Source organism: Nicotiana tabacum, chromosome 12 (genome assembly GCF_000715075.1).
Source record: "Nicotiana tabacum cultivar K326 chromosome 12, ASM71507v2, whole genome shotgun sequence".
NCBI lineage: Eukaryota > Viridiplantae > Streptophyta > Magnoliopsida > Solanales > Solanaceae > Nicotiana > Nicotiana tabacum.
In genome coordinates, this window is record NC_134091.1 from 35,388,923 (window position 1) to 35,407,115 (window position 18,193).

Genomic DNA, 18,193 nt, shown 5'->3' on the forward strand with positions numbered 1-18,193 from the left:
GTCCACCTCAAGATTAAAAAATTATAATTTCTTTAAAGGAAAAACCCGCGAAGAGACCAACTTAAGGTGAAAAGGGACTAACATGTCCACCTTAAGATTGGCAAATTAGAAAACTTCAACTTAAAGACTTGGTGGACTTTGCAGATTTCAACTTGAAGACCAACAAATTTGAAGATTTGACGGACTTGAAAAGTTGGTGGACTTTGATGCTTCAACTTTAAATTTCAACTTGAAAAATTAGCAAACTTGAAAACTTCAACTTTAAGACTTGTAGGGCTTAAATAATTTAACTTGAAGACTGGCGAATTTGAGGACTTCAAATTGAAGACTGACGGATATAAAGACTTGGAGGGATTGAATACTTCCACTTAAAGTTTGGCGAACTTCCATTCTTCAACTTGAAGGGCGGTGGACTTGTAAAATTCAACTTGAAGAGCAACATACTTGAAGATTTGGTTGGCTTATATAATTCAACTTGCAGACCGACAAACTAGAGGACTTCAAATTGAAGATTTGGCCTTCTACTAAAAGTCTACATCCATCAATCGGAGATGCAAATTTGCTATTGAGGATTGCCCCCCTTAGACCACCAATCTTCAATAAGACACAAAGTTTGTATAAGCCCGATTTTTTAGTTCTAATCAAATGGATTATATTCCAACATTCTTCCTTCGAATAACGATTGGTGTAACATGTATCTTTTGAACTTATGTGGCTGAACTCAGAATAAAACTCTAAGATACCTACGTACCTCGATGAAGAGGATCAAGTCATACCGTAGTTCAGAATGGGTGATTTTTTTTTTAATTTTTTTTTTTATGTCCTAACTTTTTCCTAGGCCGTATCTTTCGAGGTTTTCAATCTAGCGGACTTTTTTTTGGGGTCGTACATAGTTTATACTCTTGCGGGCAAGGAGTGTAGGAGTATGCTGTTTATGCTAATGCATTAAGGAGAATTGCAACTCCAAGGATAATACTTCTTTAAAAACTTGCCATTGATAGGGCTGATTCTCATGACATCTGCATCAACCAGCTTGTATGCCCCACTTGAGTAAGCTTCTTGTACGACATATGGCCCACCCATTTTGAAGTGAACTTTCCTACAGGTTTATGGTAAGTTATAATGGGTGTTCATACGACAAGGACTTGATCTCCTACTTGAAAGGATCTCGGGCGAACTCTTTTATTGAAGGCGCGAGACATTCGAGCTTGATAACATTTAAGACTCGGTTAAGCTTCCAATCTCTTCTCATCAAGAGCCTCCATCTCTACTAATCGAAGCCAAGCATTTTCTTTATCAATGATCCCTTCTTGAATAGCTAATTGTAATGAAGGTATTCGACGTTCGAGTGGCAAGACGGCTTCGACTCCATAAACGAGTGCATAAGGGGTCGCTTGTGTTGGCGTGCAGTGAGTTGTCCTATATGCCCACAAAGCTTCTTCCATACGGTCATGCCAATCTCGTTTGGATTCGGAGACAACTTTCTTTAATAAGTTGCATAGAGTTTTGTTGAATGCCTTAACTAGACCATTGGTGGCATCTTGTACATAGAAGAGTTACGTTGCTTGAAGCCAAAGAGATCACAAATCTTGTTCATCAACCTATTGTCAAATGGCTTTCCATTATCCGTTATTATGTAACGAGGAATGCCAAAGCGATAGATTATGTTTACTCGGATGAAACTTGTAACATTTTCCTTCTTTACTTCCTTAAGAGCCATAACTTCAGCCCATTTTGAAAAGTAGTCAGTTGCAGCCAAGATGTATAGGTGTCCACCAGAGGATTTTGGCAATGGTCCAACAACATCTAATCCCCAAGCGTCAAACGGCAAGGATGCAACAGTCGGGTGCAACACTTTAGGAGGCTGATGAATAAAATTCGCATGAAATTAGAAAGCCTTGCATCTCCGAGCATAGTCCAAGCAATCTTTTACAATCGTTAGCCAATAATATCCCATCCTTTTTATATGAAAGTGTAGCTATGGTCCAGATTGGTGTGACCTACATACCCCAGAATGTGCTTCTTACAAAGCTTAGAGTGCTTCATCTTCTCCTAAGCATCACAAGAGTACTCCCTCGAATGACCTTTTGTATGGAGTATCTTTGTAGTAGAGGAAGTGAGGTGCATGATGACGGATTTCAGTCCTTCTCCTCGGATTTTTTGGAAGTATCCCATAGCTTAAGTAGTCGATGATGGGTTGTCTCCATTCTTCCTTCTCAACTTCAGAAATGGCCACAAGATGCTCGAGTTCATTTTCTTCACTTTCACCCTTATTTGGCAATGGTACTACCCATTTTTGGCAGATAGTAACTTGCGCTTGATTATACAGGGTTAGCGATAAAGCTAGGGAAGCTAAAGCATCAGCCTTCTTGTTTTTATTCCTAGGCATATGTTGAATAATTACATCACCAATCCATCCCATCAATTTATTAGCATAATTATGATAAAGGCGTAGTTCAGATTTCTTGACCTCGTAACTACCTAAAAGCTGATTGACCACTAACTAGGAGTCACCAAAGACTTGCAATTGCAACTGCTTCATATCAACATCTATTTCAAGCCCAAGTATTAATACTTGATACTCAGCAATATTGTTGGAAAAAAGTTGTGTCAACGTAAAAGAGTAGAGTAGAACTTCGCCTTGAGAGGTGATAAATACTATGCTAGCACCAACTCATCTGCGATGCGCATCACCATCAAAGTACATCTTCCATGGAGGTTGAACTTCAATGACCATTGCTTTCTCATAAGTTAGTTCATCAATTAGCTCCCGTATCATCAGGTATCAGATGATCTGCCAAGAAGTCTGCCAATGCTTGTCCTTTTACAGCCTTTTAAGGGATGTACAAAATTTCAAATTGTTGAAACTGGAGGTACCATATTGCTAGTTGATCACTAAGAACAGGTTTTGACATCACGAACTTGATGGAATTTTCTTTAGAAACAAGACGAACAACATGAGCTTGAAATTAGTGCTTCAACTTTTGAATTGAGAAGACTAGCGCCAAACACAACTTTTCAATTGGCGAATAATTCAGTTCGTTTGGTGTCATTATCCTGCTCAAGTAGTAAAGGGAGTTTTCTTTCCCCTTACTATTTTCTTGGGCCAACAGTGCTCCAACAGACCTTTCTTGTGCTGAAATATATAGTATCAATGAATTTCTAGGTATATGGGCTGCCAAAATCGGAGGCTTCATCAAGTATGTTTTAATGTTTTCAAAGGCATTGCCACAAGCTTGGTCCCACTTAAAAGGAACGCCTTTCTTCATGAGGTGACTGAATGGTTAGCACCTCCTAGCTAGGTTTGAGATGAATCTCCTAAGGTATGCTAGCTTTCCTTACAAACTTTTTAATTCATGAATATCGCGAGGCTCAGGCATCTTCAAAATGTCATCCACTTTGGCTTGATCAATGTTGATCCCTCGATGTCGACAATGAAACCAAGGAACTTTCCAGAAGTAACTCAAAAGGGACAATTCAATGGATTCATCCTAAGTTGGTACCTCTGGAGAAACTCAAACACCATTCTCAAGTCTTTCAAGTAGTCGCTCTTCTCTCTTGATTTTACCACCAAGTCGTCAACATAACATTCGACATTCTTGTGGAGAAGATCATCAAAAATATTCTGCATAGCCCTTTGATAAGTCGCACTAGCGTTCTTCAAACCAAAAGCCATTACATTGTAGCAATAAATACCCTTTGGGTACAGAATGCAGTAAGCTCTTCATATTTTGGCGCCATTTGAATTTGGTTATAGCCTGATAAACCGTTCATAAATGACATTGCCTTGTACCCAGTAGTAGTATCGATTATCAGCTCTGTAATAGGAAGCATGAATTTATCTTTGGGACACGCATTGTTGAGATCTCTGAAGTCAACGCACACCCGAATCTGGCCATTCTTCTTTCTTACAGGGACAATACTTGAGACTCATGTTGGATATTTGACTTCGCGAATAAAGCCAGCTTCAATGAGCTTGTTAACTTCACTTTCAAACAAGGGAACCAAGTCCGACCTAAAGCGCCTTTGGGCTTTCTTAACAGGGCAAACATCATTCTTGACTGCAAGGTGATGAACTGCTACTTTAGGGTCCAAGCCAGGCATATCTTTGTAACTCCAAGCAAAGACATCCTTGAACTTCTTGAGTAACTCGATATAAGTTCTTTATTCATCGATTGCTAGTAAAGCACTTAGGTATGTGGGCCTTGGTTCTTCATTTGTGTCAAGGTTAACTTCTTTTAAGGAATCAATCGTTGCCTTCACTCCTTCTTCAAGTTCCGGGGGAGCATATTCCGCATCTTCATCTTCTTGAGGTTCCCCATCATTGAAGGATATGTGATAACACGGTGAAACATCCTCCAATTTCACATCATCCTCCATTAGAGATGAAACACCTTCCTCGCCTTGTGCAGTGACATGATACGAAGAACCCACACTTTCTTCGTCTTCATCATGTTCTTTAGTGTAGACCATAGTGTATGGCTTCACTTTTAGTACCCCATCACACAAAACCATGACTTTTGTTTGTCGCCTCATTCTGGAAGGAACCAGACTTTTGAAATCCTTAGAGATCTTCTGAATTTTGGGCGAAGCGGGTGTTCTTGTATTTTGATAATTTCTTCGGAACTTATTCCCTTTCTTTAATGGACACAATCTCTCAAATACAAAAGTCTTCACAGTTGATTTTCCAAGTCGATCAAAGACAAAAGGCTTGCTAGAAGCGATTGATTTATCTTCTACGGTGATATAATAGATGCTCGCCCTTCTTATGGAGATGTGCACTAGTGACGGTTCCCAAATCTTTACGTGGTTTCCTCGTCATGGCTTCTAATGGGATCTTCCCTAACTTTGATGGCTCATTGGGATGTATCTAGCTTTTGCAAATAACCTGTAAGCATTAGGATCAAAACCTTTATTTGTTCGTTTTGTAGGGAGAGCCACATTCTGCAAACGATTTTAGGCCGCAAACCCTACAAGTGGCTTTGAGGACAACTTTACTGCCTCAATTCGTTTTACCGGAAGAGTTAACTCCTTTAGCATATTATTTTGGAGGTTAGATGATTCACCTTCATCTTTCTTCTTTTTAGGGACATATTAGAGTGCAAGAGCTACTTTCTTGCCATAAGACGCAATATCCCCTCTATAAGATTTATTCGAGTTAGGTTGCACCTCTTCAGTAACAGCTTTGGCTCTACTAGCATTCACCTCAGCTCTTTTAGTTGTGGGCTCGTCATTTTTGTTTTTCATGACATCATAAGTGTAATGCCCCGTAATAATTTTCTAATGATTTAAGTTTTCAAAGTGCACCAACGGTATCTGGGAATAACATATTTGAGTATTAAAGGAGACCTATGGGATAGATCCACATCATGTTGAATTGATAATTTATGTTTAAGGTGTGTTAGAACATACTATGGATTTTGGGAATGGCAAGAACTTGCATGGAACAAGTTGGACACATTAAGTGGAAATGATGTTTCAACTGGCACAAGGCCCAGTTTCAAATGCATAGAACTCCCTCAATATAATGCCTTAGGTAGTGATCTACCTATAAAATTAAAGACCTTTGAATCTTGATTCCAACCCATCAAACCGTTTGTCATTTAGATATGTATAAAGAAAGTTATGGCCATTTTACTATACATATGTCATATGCGCGGCCAGATGCACGGCCGCGCATATTTGAGAGTTTCTGCCTCAGGTGCGAGGCCAATCCGCGTTCAAATCTGCGACCATGCACGTGGGAACTCATTAAATAACCCCAAGGCCAGGAATAGAGGGGTTAAGTCATTTTGGCCAAAATTCTGATATTTTTAGAGTGAGAAAGAGTGTCTTAGAGTGAGAATGTGTTCTTCAATAATTGTTCTTCAATTCTTGCTCAAATCTTTGGAGATTAACAAGGAAAACTTATTAGATCTTCATCCTAGAGGTAAGATTCTACACCCTAACCCTTAATTTTGAAATTTTCTAAAAAAGGGTAATTAGCAAGACAATTCTTGGGTATGAGAGTTGTTTATTTTCTTGCATGTGTTATCAAAGTATGTAGGAAGATTGTTGAGCTAAAAATGGTAAAGATTGGGTTGTGGGATGATGGAATCCTCCATTAAAGGACCTTGAAACCTTATGCACACCTAGTGTTTGATAAAATGCTCAAATGAGCTAGAACCATAATCATCCTCCTAATTTTGGTTCAATTTATTATATTTCTACAATAGATTGAAGTTGCTAAGAATTCCAGAATATTTTAGAGTTTAAGGAAGCTCAATTGAGGTATGTTGGCTAAACTTTCTCTCTTAGAATTGAATTCCATAATGTTTACGTAAGATCAAGTATGATTGGCTCAAGATTCCTAACTTCTATATTATGGGTTATTCCCTATAAGTTTGATTATCCCGAATGAGCCTTATGTCGAAAGATAGATGTTCAAAGTATGGATTGTGTATTAAAATGTTATGGCTTTGAGTCGTGTTTCAATGAAAGATAGTATGCCAAATTATGTGAGAAAATCTCAATATTCTTAAGACTCTTAATTACTCATATGTGTACATAAAGTCTTGATTGGAAATGTCTTATTATTGATGACCTATAAAGATGGTTGGAAGTGAAATAAGTGAATTGGGGATATAAAGTGTGGCCAGCGTGCCAATAGTGAAAGTTATACTTGTGGCCAATGGTGACAATGAAATGAAATAATATGAGAAAGATTATGAAATGAGCTTTGACTCAATTATTCTAAAATTGACTTCGATAATATAATTGGCTAAAAGCTTATGAACTCAAGTGATGCCCAAATGTGGCTGTTTTAGCTAATGATATGCTTTGTAAGTATTTTTCAATGTGTTTTGTGTTCTTACACATTCGTGAGTGGAAATTGTGTATGATTTTAACTTGTGTTTCGATTGCCAACCATTTTACTCTATTTATTGGAAAGAAATCTATTGTGTTTAAAGCCTTCATTACTAATGGACTTAAAGTTGTGAATTCCAGAATATTCTAGTTGCTGATAATTATGATGATGATCTATGAAAGGGAAGAAATGAAAGTGTGAAATATGATATACGGCCATAGTGCCATGAATGAATAAGAATATGTATGGCCAAGGGAGCAAATGAAATAATGATATTGTAAGTAGTTGAAAGTAATGGTTAAGTGATAGATGGTGGGAAAGGTTATGAGACGAATGTATCTGTACTTATGTTTCCAATGTGTTATAAGCTCTTACTCCCTCACGAGAAGAGGCTATAGAGTTCCTAAATATTTTAAACGTTCTTGATGTCCTGTGATCACCTATGGCAATTAGAAGTAAGTGATGGTATGAACATGAAATGTTGCCGTTTGCCAAAATGAAATTTATCAGGTGTTGTGTGTCTATGGTTTCTATCATAGTATGTATGCTACTAAAATAATTAATGTAAATGAATTCAATGTTAAGTCCCCAAGAATCATGAACATAGCTAATAACCATAAGTTGATAAGAGGGTATATATGAGGTGGAAGAGAGATGTCCTATGCTAAATGATGATAAATCTTATGAAAACGAATTTGGGCCATGTGCCACTGAAATTGGCTTATTGATTCACCATACATGTGCTAATGTAATGAGCGATGTTTCTCCATAATGAGCATGAACATGAAGTGTCTCAATGATCCGGGAACTTACGATCTTAAAAGTAGTGTTAATCATGCCTCTTTGACTTTATATATATGGTTATGTGCATAATAATGTGTTATGAACTCTACGGACGGGCTATGAAACGCATAGGTATATTGTGTTATGAAACCGTATGGACGGTCTATGAAACACATAGGTATATTGTGTTATGAAACCCTATGGACGGTCTATGAAACACATAGGTATATTGTATTATGAAACCCTATGGACGGTCTATGAAACACATAGGTATATTGTGTTATGAAACCCTATGGACGGTCTATGAAATGCATAGGTATATTGTGTTATAAAACGCACAAGTGTATTTGTATTGTATATGTAATCCTGTGAATGGTCTATAAAACGCACATGTGTATTGTAGAAGTAAACACTGTGAACGGTATATGAAACACACAAGTGTATTTGTATTGTGTAAGTAAACACTGTGAACGGTCTATGAAACGCATAGGTGTATTGTATAGGTGATACTGTGAATGGTCTATGAAATATATAGGTACAAGATAAAAGAGGGATATGGACGGTCTAGTGAGACGCATTGTTAAATCAGACATTACGTGCCATTTTCATTGGCCTTGTTTGTACATATTGTTTAAATTACTTTATATTATGTGTTCCACATATACATCATATTGGCATTCTATTTTGAAAGAGGATTTTTAGCTATACATACTAGTGCTATTCGACAGTACTAACGTCCCTTTTGCCGGGGGTGCTGCATCTTTTAATGGATGAAAGTATACTTCTACAGGATGATATGGATCTTTGATAAGGATCTTCTGCGCAGCAGATTATGGTGAGCCCGCTACAATTCCAGTAGGCATTTGAGTCTAGTTGGTTTTATGTACTTAGGTATCTATTGTCATAGAAGCTCCATGTACACTGTGGGTCATGTACTTAAGTTTTTGAGTTTCATCATGTATTTATGTTCACAAATATTTATGAAGTTATGTACCCATCACGAGAGAAAAAGAAAAGAAAAGAAAAGAAAAGAAAAGAAAAAAACAATTTCGGGCCATTGAGCCAAATGCATTCAAATATGAAAGTCATGATGTAATTATGTTTTGATAAATCAAGAATGAGTTATGATGAGAGGTTGATGTAACATAGGCTTGCTCGACTGGGCTCACTCGATTGAGCGCCGGTCGCGCTCCTCGAGTTCGGGGCGTGACAATAAGATTTTAGCACCTTCACAGCACGGTTCTTCAAGTAGAACTTTGCATCGGCGAAGTGTGACTCAGTCTTGGTGATTGGCTCATCATCAGTAACTATCTTCTTCTCGACTTCACCCTCATAGTATTTTAAACATTCATGGTAGGTTGATGGAACTACTTTATTCTCATGTATCCAAGGCCTTCCAAGCAAGACATTGTATGAGGTCTTTGCATCGGTCACATGAAACCATGCACTTGATTGCATATCTTCAATGGTGATTCTCATCCTAAAATAACCTATGGCTATTTTCCCCCTTGGTTGAATCCTTGAATCATCACACTACTTTCCAATAGTTCGTTCATGGGAATACCAAGTTCTTTCACAATACGAATTGGAAAGATGTTCACTGAGGATCCTCCATCAACCAAAATTTGATTTAACCTTTCATCGCGCATAGAGCCAACTAGGTACAACAGGTGGTTATAAGGAGTGTCACCTAGTAGAAGATCGCCATTTGTGAACGTAATTATTTCCTCACAAGCATTAACTTCTTGAGGAATGGACTCGGTGAGCTTTTACGAAGATGGTGTCGATGGTAGGTTATCACTCTTTACTTCCCCTTTGTCAGCATAGCAACAAGAGGCCTCAATACTGTCATGGGAAATCTTCCTGCGGAACCAACTTGGTAAGAACTCCTCCAAGGTCACTGAATGTCATGGCTTTTGAGGATGGTGCACATCCACATTTGCTTTATTCAAATGCTTAACTGGATTCCATCTCCTTGGTCCTTTTCACCATCATTTTCCTTGTTGGTTGTTCTATTGATTCTTTTCGTTTGCTCCTTTTGTGGCGCCTACGGCGAGTCACCAATGTCCAACCCTCATCATCATCATGGTCGTCTACTTCGACTTTGTTATTTTCTAGTAATTCTTCACCTTTATTTCTCTTAAACTGCATAGCTCATCTATACTGAATGAGTCAAAGGTAATAAAGACTTGGTACGCACTTGCCTTCTCATCTTCAAGCACGATCTTCTTTTCACCGGCCAAGTCCATAACTTTGTCCTTGAAGACAAAGCACTTCTCCAGAGGGTGGCTCACGAGTTGATGGTATTTGCACTAATTTGGGTCATTCATTTTACCAGCTTCATTTGGCCGCTTCATTTCCGGAAGCTCAATGAGATTTAACTCGAGGAGTTCTTCAAATATTGCTGGCACATTAGAATCTAGAAATGGGTACTCATTCTCTTGCATTTCTTTTAGAGTCAACTTTTCACTTGGTCTATCTTGAAAAGAAGTGGATTTCGCATTCTGCTCCTTGCTCACCTTCATTGTGAACTTCACAGGTGATGTATTGACATTCATAACTTCTTTATTTTCATACTTGGGTGCAAACTTGCTACTTTTCCTGACTTCTTGTTTGTCGTTCCCTTTGCGAGGCTCATAGATAGGCATCCTTTCGTTTCCAGTGGATGCCATGCTTAAATCCATGTCACGGACACGAGTCACAAGTTCTTAAAATGTGCTAGGCTTGATACCTTGAAAGATGTAGTGGAGTCCCCAATGCATGCCTTGGATGCACATCTCAATGCCGAAAGCCTCACTAAGCCTGTATTTGAAGTTGAGGCTTGCATTCCTCCAACGATTGATAAAGTCGATAACTGGTTCACCCTTTGGTTGACGAGTACTTGTAAGTTCCACCATGCTTACAGTGTGCCTTGTGCAATAAAAACGATTGAGGAACTCTTGCTCTAGTTGATCCCATCTATCAATAGATCCCGCCTCAAGGTCTGTATACCAATCAAAAGCATTTCCTTTTAGCGAGCGGACAAGCTGCTTGACGAGGTAATCTCCATAAGTCTCAGCTGTGTTGCATGTCTCAACGAAGTGTGCCACGTGTTGCTTTGGATTGCCTTTTCCATTAAACTGTTGGAATTTTGGAGGTTGATAACTAGCATACATCTTCAACATATTGATCCTCGTAGTATATGGCTTTGCGTATGTAAGAGAGGACTTTGTAGCAACCTCGTACTTTCTTTTAATAGTTACTTCAATGAACTCCTTCAGTTGATCGATTGGAATCATCCCTTCAGATGCGACATGGATAGCCTTAGCGGATGCTACTTGTCTTGGGGGAGAATTACTCTCTGGAACCTCTAGGAGCTTGCCGGGTACATGGGTGGATTCTTCTTCCATCAAGATTCCCACCATGTCTGTTAGCTTGTTAATCCTAGAATCTTGATTTTGCATGCGCTTGGTCAAGCCAACGATTGCTTCCGTCAAGTTTGCCAACTGCTCTTCCATAGATGAAGTGCTTGTCACCATGGCTTGCACGATTGTTATGGATGATGTGGAGTAGCATGGATTGTCACACAGATTGATTCTCAAATGGCTCACACTATGCATTGTAAGTGGGGAGGATCCATCACTTGAAGCATCATTATTTTCCTTTACAACAGAGTACTTGGATCCGGAGAGGTCAAGCAGAGCAAGAGTTTTCTTGATCTTTTCAGCAATATCATTTCCTCATTCGAGTGCGTTTGTGGAAGATCTTGCTCCTTTTGAGGATGAAGATCTGAGAACAGGGGTTGATGCGGATGAAACTTGGGGTGCTTGCTGTCCTAACGAGCTTGCTTTGCTCCTCGTAACTGGTTCGAAGCTTCCAAAGGTAACATCGAGGATGCTTTTCACATCAGCATAGAACATGGAGTTAGCAGCCTTGGTGGATGTTGATCTGGAGTTGATTTTCTTTGAAGCCATTTCGACGTTCTTGGACTTTGGTGATTGAAAAGTTGAGATGAGAGGTATAGATTGTCCCACTGGCCGTGCCAGAATTTGTAGACAATAAATTTACGTCGAGAAAATAAAATCAAGACCGAAAAATATTGCAACAATCGTAGTATTTGATTTCAAATAGTTTGAGTGTTACAATCTTTATGGTTCCTCTGATTTTACTTTTTCAATATAAATTCAAGGGCATTTGAGCTTGATCTTGAATTTGAATTTGATTTATCTGTCGCGAACACTTTGATTGTTTCCACGAATTGTATCACGAACAAGTAGCCTTGATCTTGAACGCCTTGTATTTAATTTGACGTCGTTCTTGATCTTGAATACTTGAAATTTGTGTTGAAGTGCTTGAACACTTGCAGTTTGGAGAGAATTGTGGCATTTGATCGACGAGCTCCCTTGTGTATTCTTGTTATAACTTCTGGTATTTTTTCTAGGTTATAAAGACCTCTATTTATAGTTGTGGGAGGGAAGAGTTGTGATAAGAACAAACTCTTTCCGACCAATCAGATTGATGAGTGACAAACCCGCATTTGATTGGCTAGAACATGTCACTTGCATATGTGGCGCGATTTCATTGGCCTTTTAATTTGACTTGGCATGCCTTGTCATTTTAACACGTGGCATGATCATATTGGTTCTTCCGTTTGACTTGGCGCGCCACGTCATTTGACACGTGGCACCAAACTGGGCCTCTAGGAAGATGACATCTTGGACTTAATGAAGTGGGACTCATTATTTGTAGCCCAATTAAATTGGACTTATATAATTAATCCAATTATATTAGCCCAAAATATTTATTTGATATAATATCTTAAATTTAAAATATAGTCCAAATTATTTTATGAATTTAATTTTAATAAAATTTATATGTCTACATATATATTTAGAAGATGCATAGAAAATAAAAAACTCGCGTTCGTTATTAACTTCTCAAATAGTAATAACTAAACAAAGTAATCATTTTCTAAATTTATTAAAGTTTTTATTGACGTGCGACTAATTCACTAGTGAAGAAAATATATAAAGGGTTAATATGTTCATCATCCCTGCCTCAAAGTCTGTGTCACACACACAAAAAAAAAAAGCATTCAATGTTTCAGAATAATAAGATCGTACCAGTAATGTTATAGTATCTAATCATCCAACGGTGAATATTTTGCGGAACTCAGTTCCGTCAAATTTGAGGAATCCTTTCTAAGTGGTAAACAGACATGACAACATGTCCTGCTGTGCTACCTAAAAAGAAAAACACAGATTAGAAAACAGAAAATAATTGCATGGGCTGAAAAGCATTTATAACTATATTGGGTTTCAATGTAAGACAGGTTTCAATTTTGCGGAACTCAGTTCCGTCAAATTTGAGGAATCCTTTCTAAGTGGTAAACAGACATGACAACATGTCCTGCTGTGCTACCTAAAAAGAAAAACACAGATTAGAAAACAGAAAATAATTGCATGGGCTGAAAAGCATTTATAACTATATTGGGTTTCAATGTAAGACAGGTTTGAGATGCTGGCCTACCCTGGAGTTGCTCTTCTGAAGCAAACGGATTAAAGAGCAAAATTTCATCCACCCGGTTAAGTATCTAAAATCTAAGGACCCTGTAAAAGCAAAGATCACAAGTTTAGTACATCCAAATTGAAACAATATGCTAATTATAACAGATCACAACACCCAATGACACACACACCCAATGGAAAAAAAAAAGATCAGCACGTACGCTCTACTATTGAACAAGCAATACAGTTCCAATTACACATACCTTGTCAATTGTTCCATCCGAATTATCAGATTTATTTGGACCTCCAAGAAGCTTCGTTCCATCCAAATTACCGGATTCATTTTGGACTGATATTCGAAACTAAGTCACAGTTTTAAAATTAATTGAAATTTAGTCATTTTTTTAATTCTTTCGATAAAAATACCATAGCTTAATAAAGTGGCAGATACACGCTTCTTAATCTTTTTTTTTTCTTTCTAAAAGTTCTAACTCCGTTGGAATTTACCTGCGAAGAGTCTTTGAACTCCAACACAATGTGTTGGAGTTGTACATGTAGGAGTTTTAAAATCTAGTATATTATGCTGATTCTTTCTTTATTTTAGATAGAGTTATTTTGTTCAGATTCTATTTGTGCATTAAAAAGTACTTAGTATTCAATTACTTTACAAACACTGATATTATCAATCTGAAAAATGGCTAACTAACGCTACTTTTACCACCAGAACCCTTGGTGGTTATCTAAGAACTCTAATCAGCCAAAAAATAATAATTTTCTTCACAAATTTGACCAAAAAACAATTAACTTCAATTCAAAGTTGAGAATTTCATAGAATTGCTTTGCAAAGAACACATTTTATACTTGGTTACTAATCCATTGGGTTTGAAGAAAAATAGATAAGTCGATCAAGCAATGAAAAGAAAAGAACGAAATCAAACAAAAATGCAAGAAATTCACTACGATTTACTGAAAAGATAAATTTACATAGCATGTAAAGCCGTCTTAGTTATTTTTAGATCCAGACAAGTCTTTTATTTATTTTTTAATGAAGAGGAAGATTTTATTCATCACTAGGATCATTACACAGTAGGTAGTACACGCAGGTCGCTAACTGCTTTACCTAAACCCAGTTCAAAGAATTGCTTTCTGTTTCTCAATTACACGCTTTTCTTGAGGCCAAACCCAGGAGCAATTAAAGCACACTCGTAAATTGAGCGAAGAGGCGATAAGTCAAGTATATGACTTTTCTTCTTGGGCCATCTGAGCAGAAATTTGCAACTAGTATTCCACATTACATGGCCCGCGAAAATGATACAACGAAATGTCTTTTGAATAATTCTGGAGGCTATACATATTCCACATTATATTCCACATTGACTTCCAGTTTTTCTAATTCTACCCGTATTTTACAAGCTGAGAAATTAATGCCATTGCCTCGCACGACTTGTAATGATTCACTACAATATAAATTAAAGCTCTACCCTGCACAATAACCAAAACAAACAGCTGAATTTCATCCTTTAGTCATGATGATGGTTCCCAGAATATTATTTTCTTTACTTCAGTTTTTCACTCTCTTATATCTCTCCACAGTTTCTTTTGCTTCTACTGAGGAGGCAACTGCTCTCCTCAAATGGAAAGCGACTTTCCAAAACCAAAATAATACCTTATTGGCTTCATGGAAACTAAGTCCTGTTGGTTCCAAGAATTCTTCCAGCGTTGGAGCGACAGGTTCTGATGCATGCAGGGGCTGGTATGGAGTTACATGCTTAAATGGAAGGGTCAACAGGTTGAATATTATAAATGCTAGTGTTGTTGGCACACTCTATGATTTTCCATTTTCATCTCTCCCTTTTCTTGAATATGTTGATCTTAGCATGAACCAGCTCTCTGGCACAATCCCCCCTGAAATAGGTAAACTCACTAATCTAGTTTATCTTGACTTGTCCATCAATCAGATTTCAGGCACGATCCCACTACAAATCGGGTCACTAACAAAGCTTGAGATCCTCCATATCTTTGACAACCTATTAAATGGTTCCATTCCGGAAGAAATAGGTCACCTAAGGTCTCTTATTCAGCTAACTTTGAATAATAACTCTCTTAATGGTTCAATTCCTGCTTCATTGGGGAATTTGAACTACCTGTCTTCTTTGTATCTTTGTAAGAATAAGCTTTCTAGTCCCATTCCTGTTGAAATTGGGAAGATGAAGTCACTTGAGAGTTTGTACTTCGACACAAACAATCTTTCTGGTCCAATTCCTACCGAGCTGGGGAATCTGAAATATCTCACTCATATGTCATTATACCAAAATCAGCTTACTGGATTAATTCCAACTACTCTAGGTGACATAACTGAGCTCAAGACTCTATACCTTTATTCTAACAAACTTTCTGGTCCTATTCCTACAGAATTGGGGAATTTGAAAAACCTCACTGATCTATATTTATCTACAAATCAGCTTACTGGTTCAATTCCAATTACGGTAGGTGACTTAAGTGAGCTCAAAATTCTATACCTTTTTTCTAACCAACTTTCTGGTCCCATTCCTACAGAGTTAGGGAATCTGAAAAACCTCACAAATATAGAATTATCTAATAATCAGCTTACGGGTTCAATTCCTACTTCATTTGGCAATTTGAGAAACTTGCAAAACCTGAATCTCCACTCCAACAAACTTTCTGGTTCCATTCCAAAAGAACTTGCATATTTGGATAACTTGGTTATGTTGTCAATGAGTGAAAATCAGTTTTCAGGCCACTTGCCAGAGCATTTTTGCCAAGGTGAAAAACTTGTGAGCTTCACGGTGAATAGTAACAAGTTAACAGGTCCAATACCAAGAAGCTTGAGCAAATGCTCGAGTTTCAAAAGAGTTCGTTTTGATAACAACAGTTTCACAGGGAATTTATCGGAAGCTTTTGGTATCTATCCCGAGCTTCAGTTCATTGATTTGAGCGACAATAAGTTTTATGGTGAACTCAGCAGCAACTGGGGAAAATGCAAGAATTTGACAACTTTGCAGATAACCAGAAATAACATTAGTGGTAGCATACCACCAGAGATTGGAAATGTCAAAGGGCTTCAAGGACTTGATCTTTCGTCTAATCATTTGGTTGGGCAGATTCCAAAAGAATTTGGAAAATTGACCTCTCTAGTTAAACTTTTTATGCAGAACAATCACATTTCTGGTAATATTCCGAGTGAACTTGGGTCACTGACAATGTTAAATTCCCTTGATCTGTCAGACAATAGATTGAACGGGTCGATCCCAACATTTATAGGAGATTACATGAACATGTTTCTCTTGAACCTGAGCAACAACAAGTTTGGCCAGAAAATTCCAAAGGAGATAGGGAGGATAACTCACCTTAGTGTACTTGATTTGAGCCATAACATTCTAGATGGAGAAATTCCCTCTCAGTTAGCCAGTTTGCTGGACTTGGATAAGTTGAATCTTTCTCACAATGGCCTCTCTGGCCGCATTCCTGAAGAATTTGAAAATTTGACTGGTTTGCGGGTTTTTGTCTTGTCATACAACGAGTTGGAAGGTCCAATACCAAATAATAAAGCTTTTATGAATGCTTCATTTGAAGGTAATAAAGGTCTTTGCGGCAATGTAACAGGATTTCAGCCTTGCGAAAGGCCATCTTCGATGGTGAAGAAGCATTCAAGAAGTAAACTCATCCTCGCCACTGTACTTCCTCTTATGGGAGCACTAGTACTTCTCTGTGCTTTTACTGGTGTTCTTATGTGTGATAAAAGAAGGAAAGTTAAAGATGTTGAAAGACGGGATGATGGTTTATTTTCTGTATCCTTGTTAGATGGAAAGGCATTGTACAGTGATATCTTAAACGCCACAGAGGAGTTTGATGCAACATTTTGTATCGGGCGAGGAGGGCAGGGAAGCGTTTACAAGGTAAACCTTCCATCATTAGGGAGTATAGCTGTGAAGAAATTTCATTCTTCATTTGCGAATACACATTGCAAAAGCTTCACGAATGAGGTCAATGCATTGATTGGGATTAAGCATCGGAACATTGTGAAACTTTATGGCTTTTGTTCGAATGCACAACACTCGTTCTTGGTTTATGAGTATGCGGAGAGGGGGAGTCTGTTTAGTATCTTGAGCAATGAAGTTGAGTCCAAGAATTTGGATTGGCTTAAAAGGGTGAATATCATCAAAGGTATTGCTTTTGCTTTATCTTATATGCACCAGGATTGCTCACCACCGATTGTTCATCGAGACATATCAAGCAGTAATGTTTTGCTTGATTCCGAGTATGAAGCTCGTGTTTCAGATTTTGGAATAGCCAAGCTTCTCAAGCCAGACTCGTCCAATTGCACAACGCTTGCAGGCACATATGGCTATGTTGCACCTGGTAAGATCTAACTTTTAATCATTTTTTTTTATATATAGCCAGCCTCGCACTCTATATTGTTTTTATCTGATTTAAACGTTTAAATTGTTATACTTTTTGCCAAATTCTATTGTTTCAGAGCTTGCATATACAATGAAGGTTACAGAAATGTGTGATGTCTATAGCTTTGGAGTATTAGCATTGGAGATAATCAAAGGAAATCATCTTGGGGAATACATTACTCTGCTAGCAAATTCATCGACTAGAGATCATGTGCAGCTTAGCGATTTGCTGGATGAACGCCTTCCATATCCTGACAATAGAGTAAAAGAGGTTTTGGGTTTTATCATCAATCTAGCAAGCTCTTGTTTGGTTGAAACTCCGAAATCGAGACCAACAATGCACTTCATATCTCATAGGTTATCATCAATGGATCCACGCCACGTACTTATCAGATTAACCCCCATGTAACGCGAGCTATAGAATCCCTGATATGTAAAGGTGTCTTTGTATGGAAGTGAATAACCTTTGACACAAAGTGATTGTGATGTAAGTAGTTTAATGAGAAGGTCCATGATAAAATTATAACTGGGATTAGTTTTCTGTATTGTTAGGGTGCTTATAATTGTATTACTGGAAATTTATGTGAATATATATGCCTTTTAAGTACTTCAAACATATATAGATGTCATTTTAATATTTTTAAGTGGATATATAA

At 37.8% G+C, this 18,193-nt stretch overlaps 1 protein-coding gene across 1 annotated transcript; it reads left to right on the forward strand.

Moving 5' to 3' along the window:
* Window positions 1–14,585: 14,585 nt before the first annotated feature.
* On the forward strand, window positions 14,586–18,151 carry LOC107822280 (uncharacterized). The gene is made up of 2 exons (XM_016648805.2): window positions 14,586–17,496; window positions 17,615–18,151. Exons 1-2 carry the CDS (start codon window positions 14,643–14,645, stop codon window positions 17,944–17,946), a joined length of 3,186 nt encoding a protein of 1,061 aa, XP_016504291.1. The 5' UTR covers window positions 14,586–14,642; the 3' UTR covers window positions 17,947–18,151.
* The last annotated feature ends 42 nt before the right edge of the window (window positions 18,152–18,193 follow it).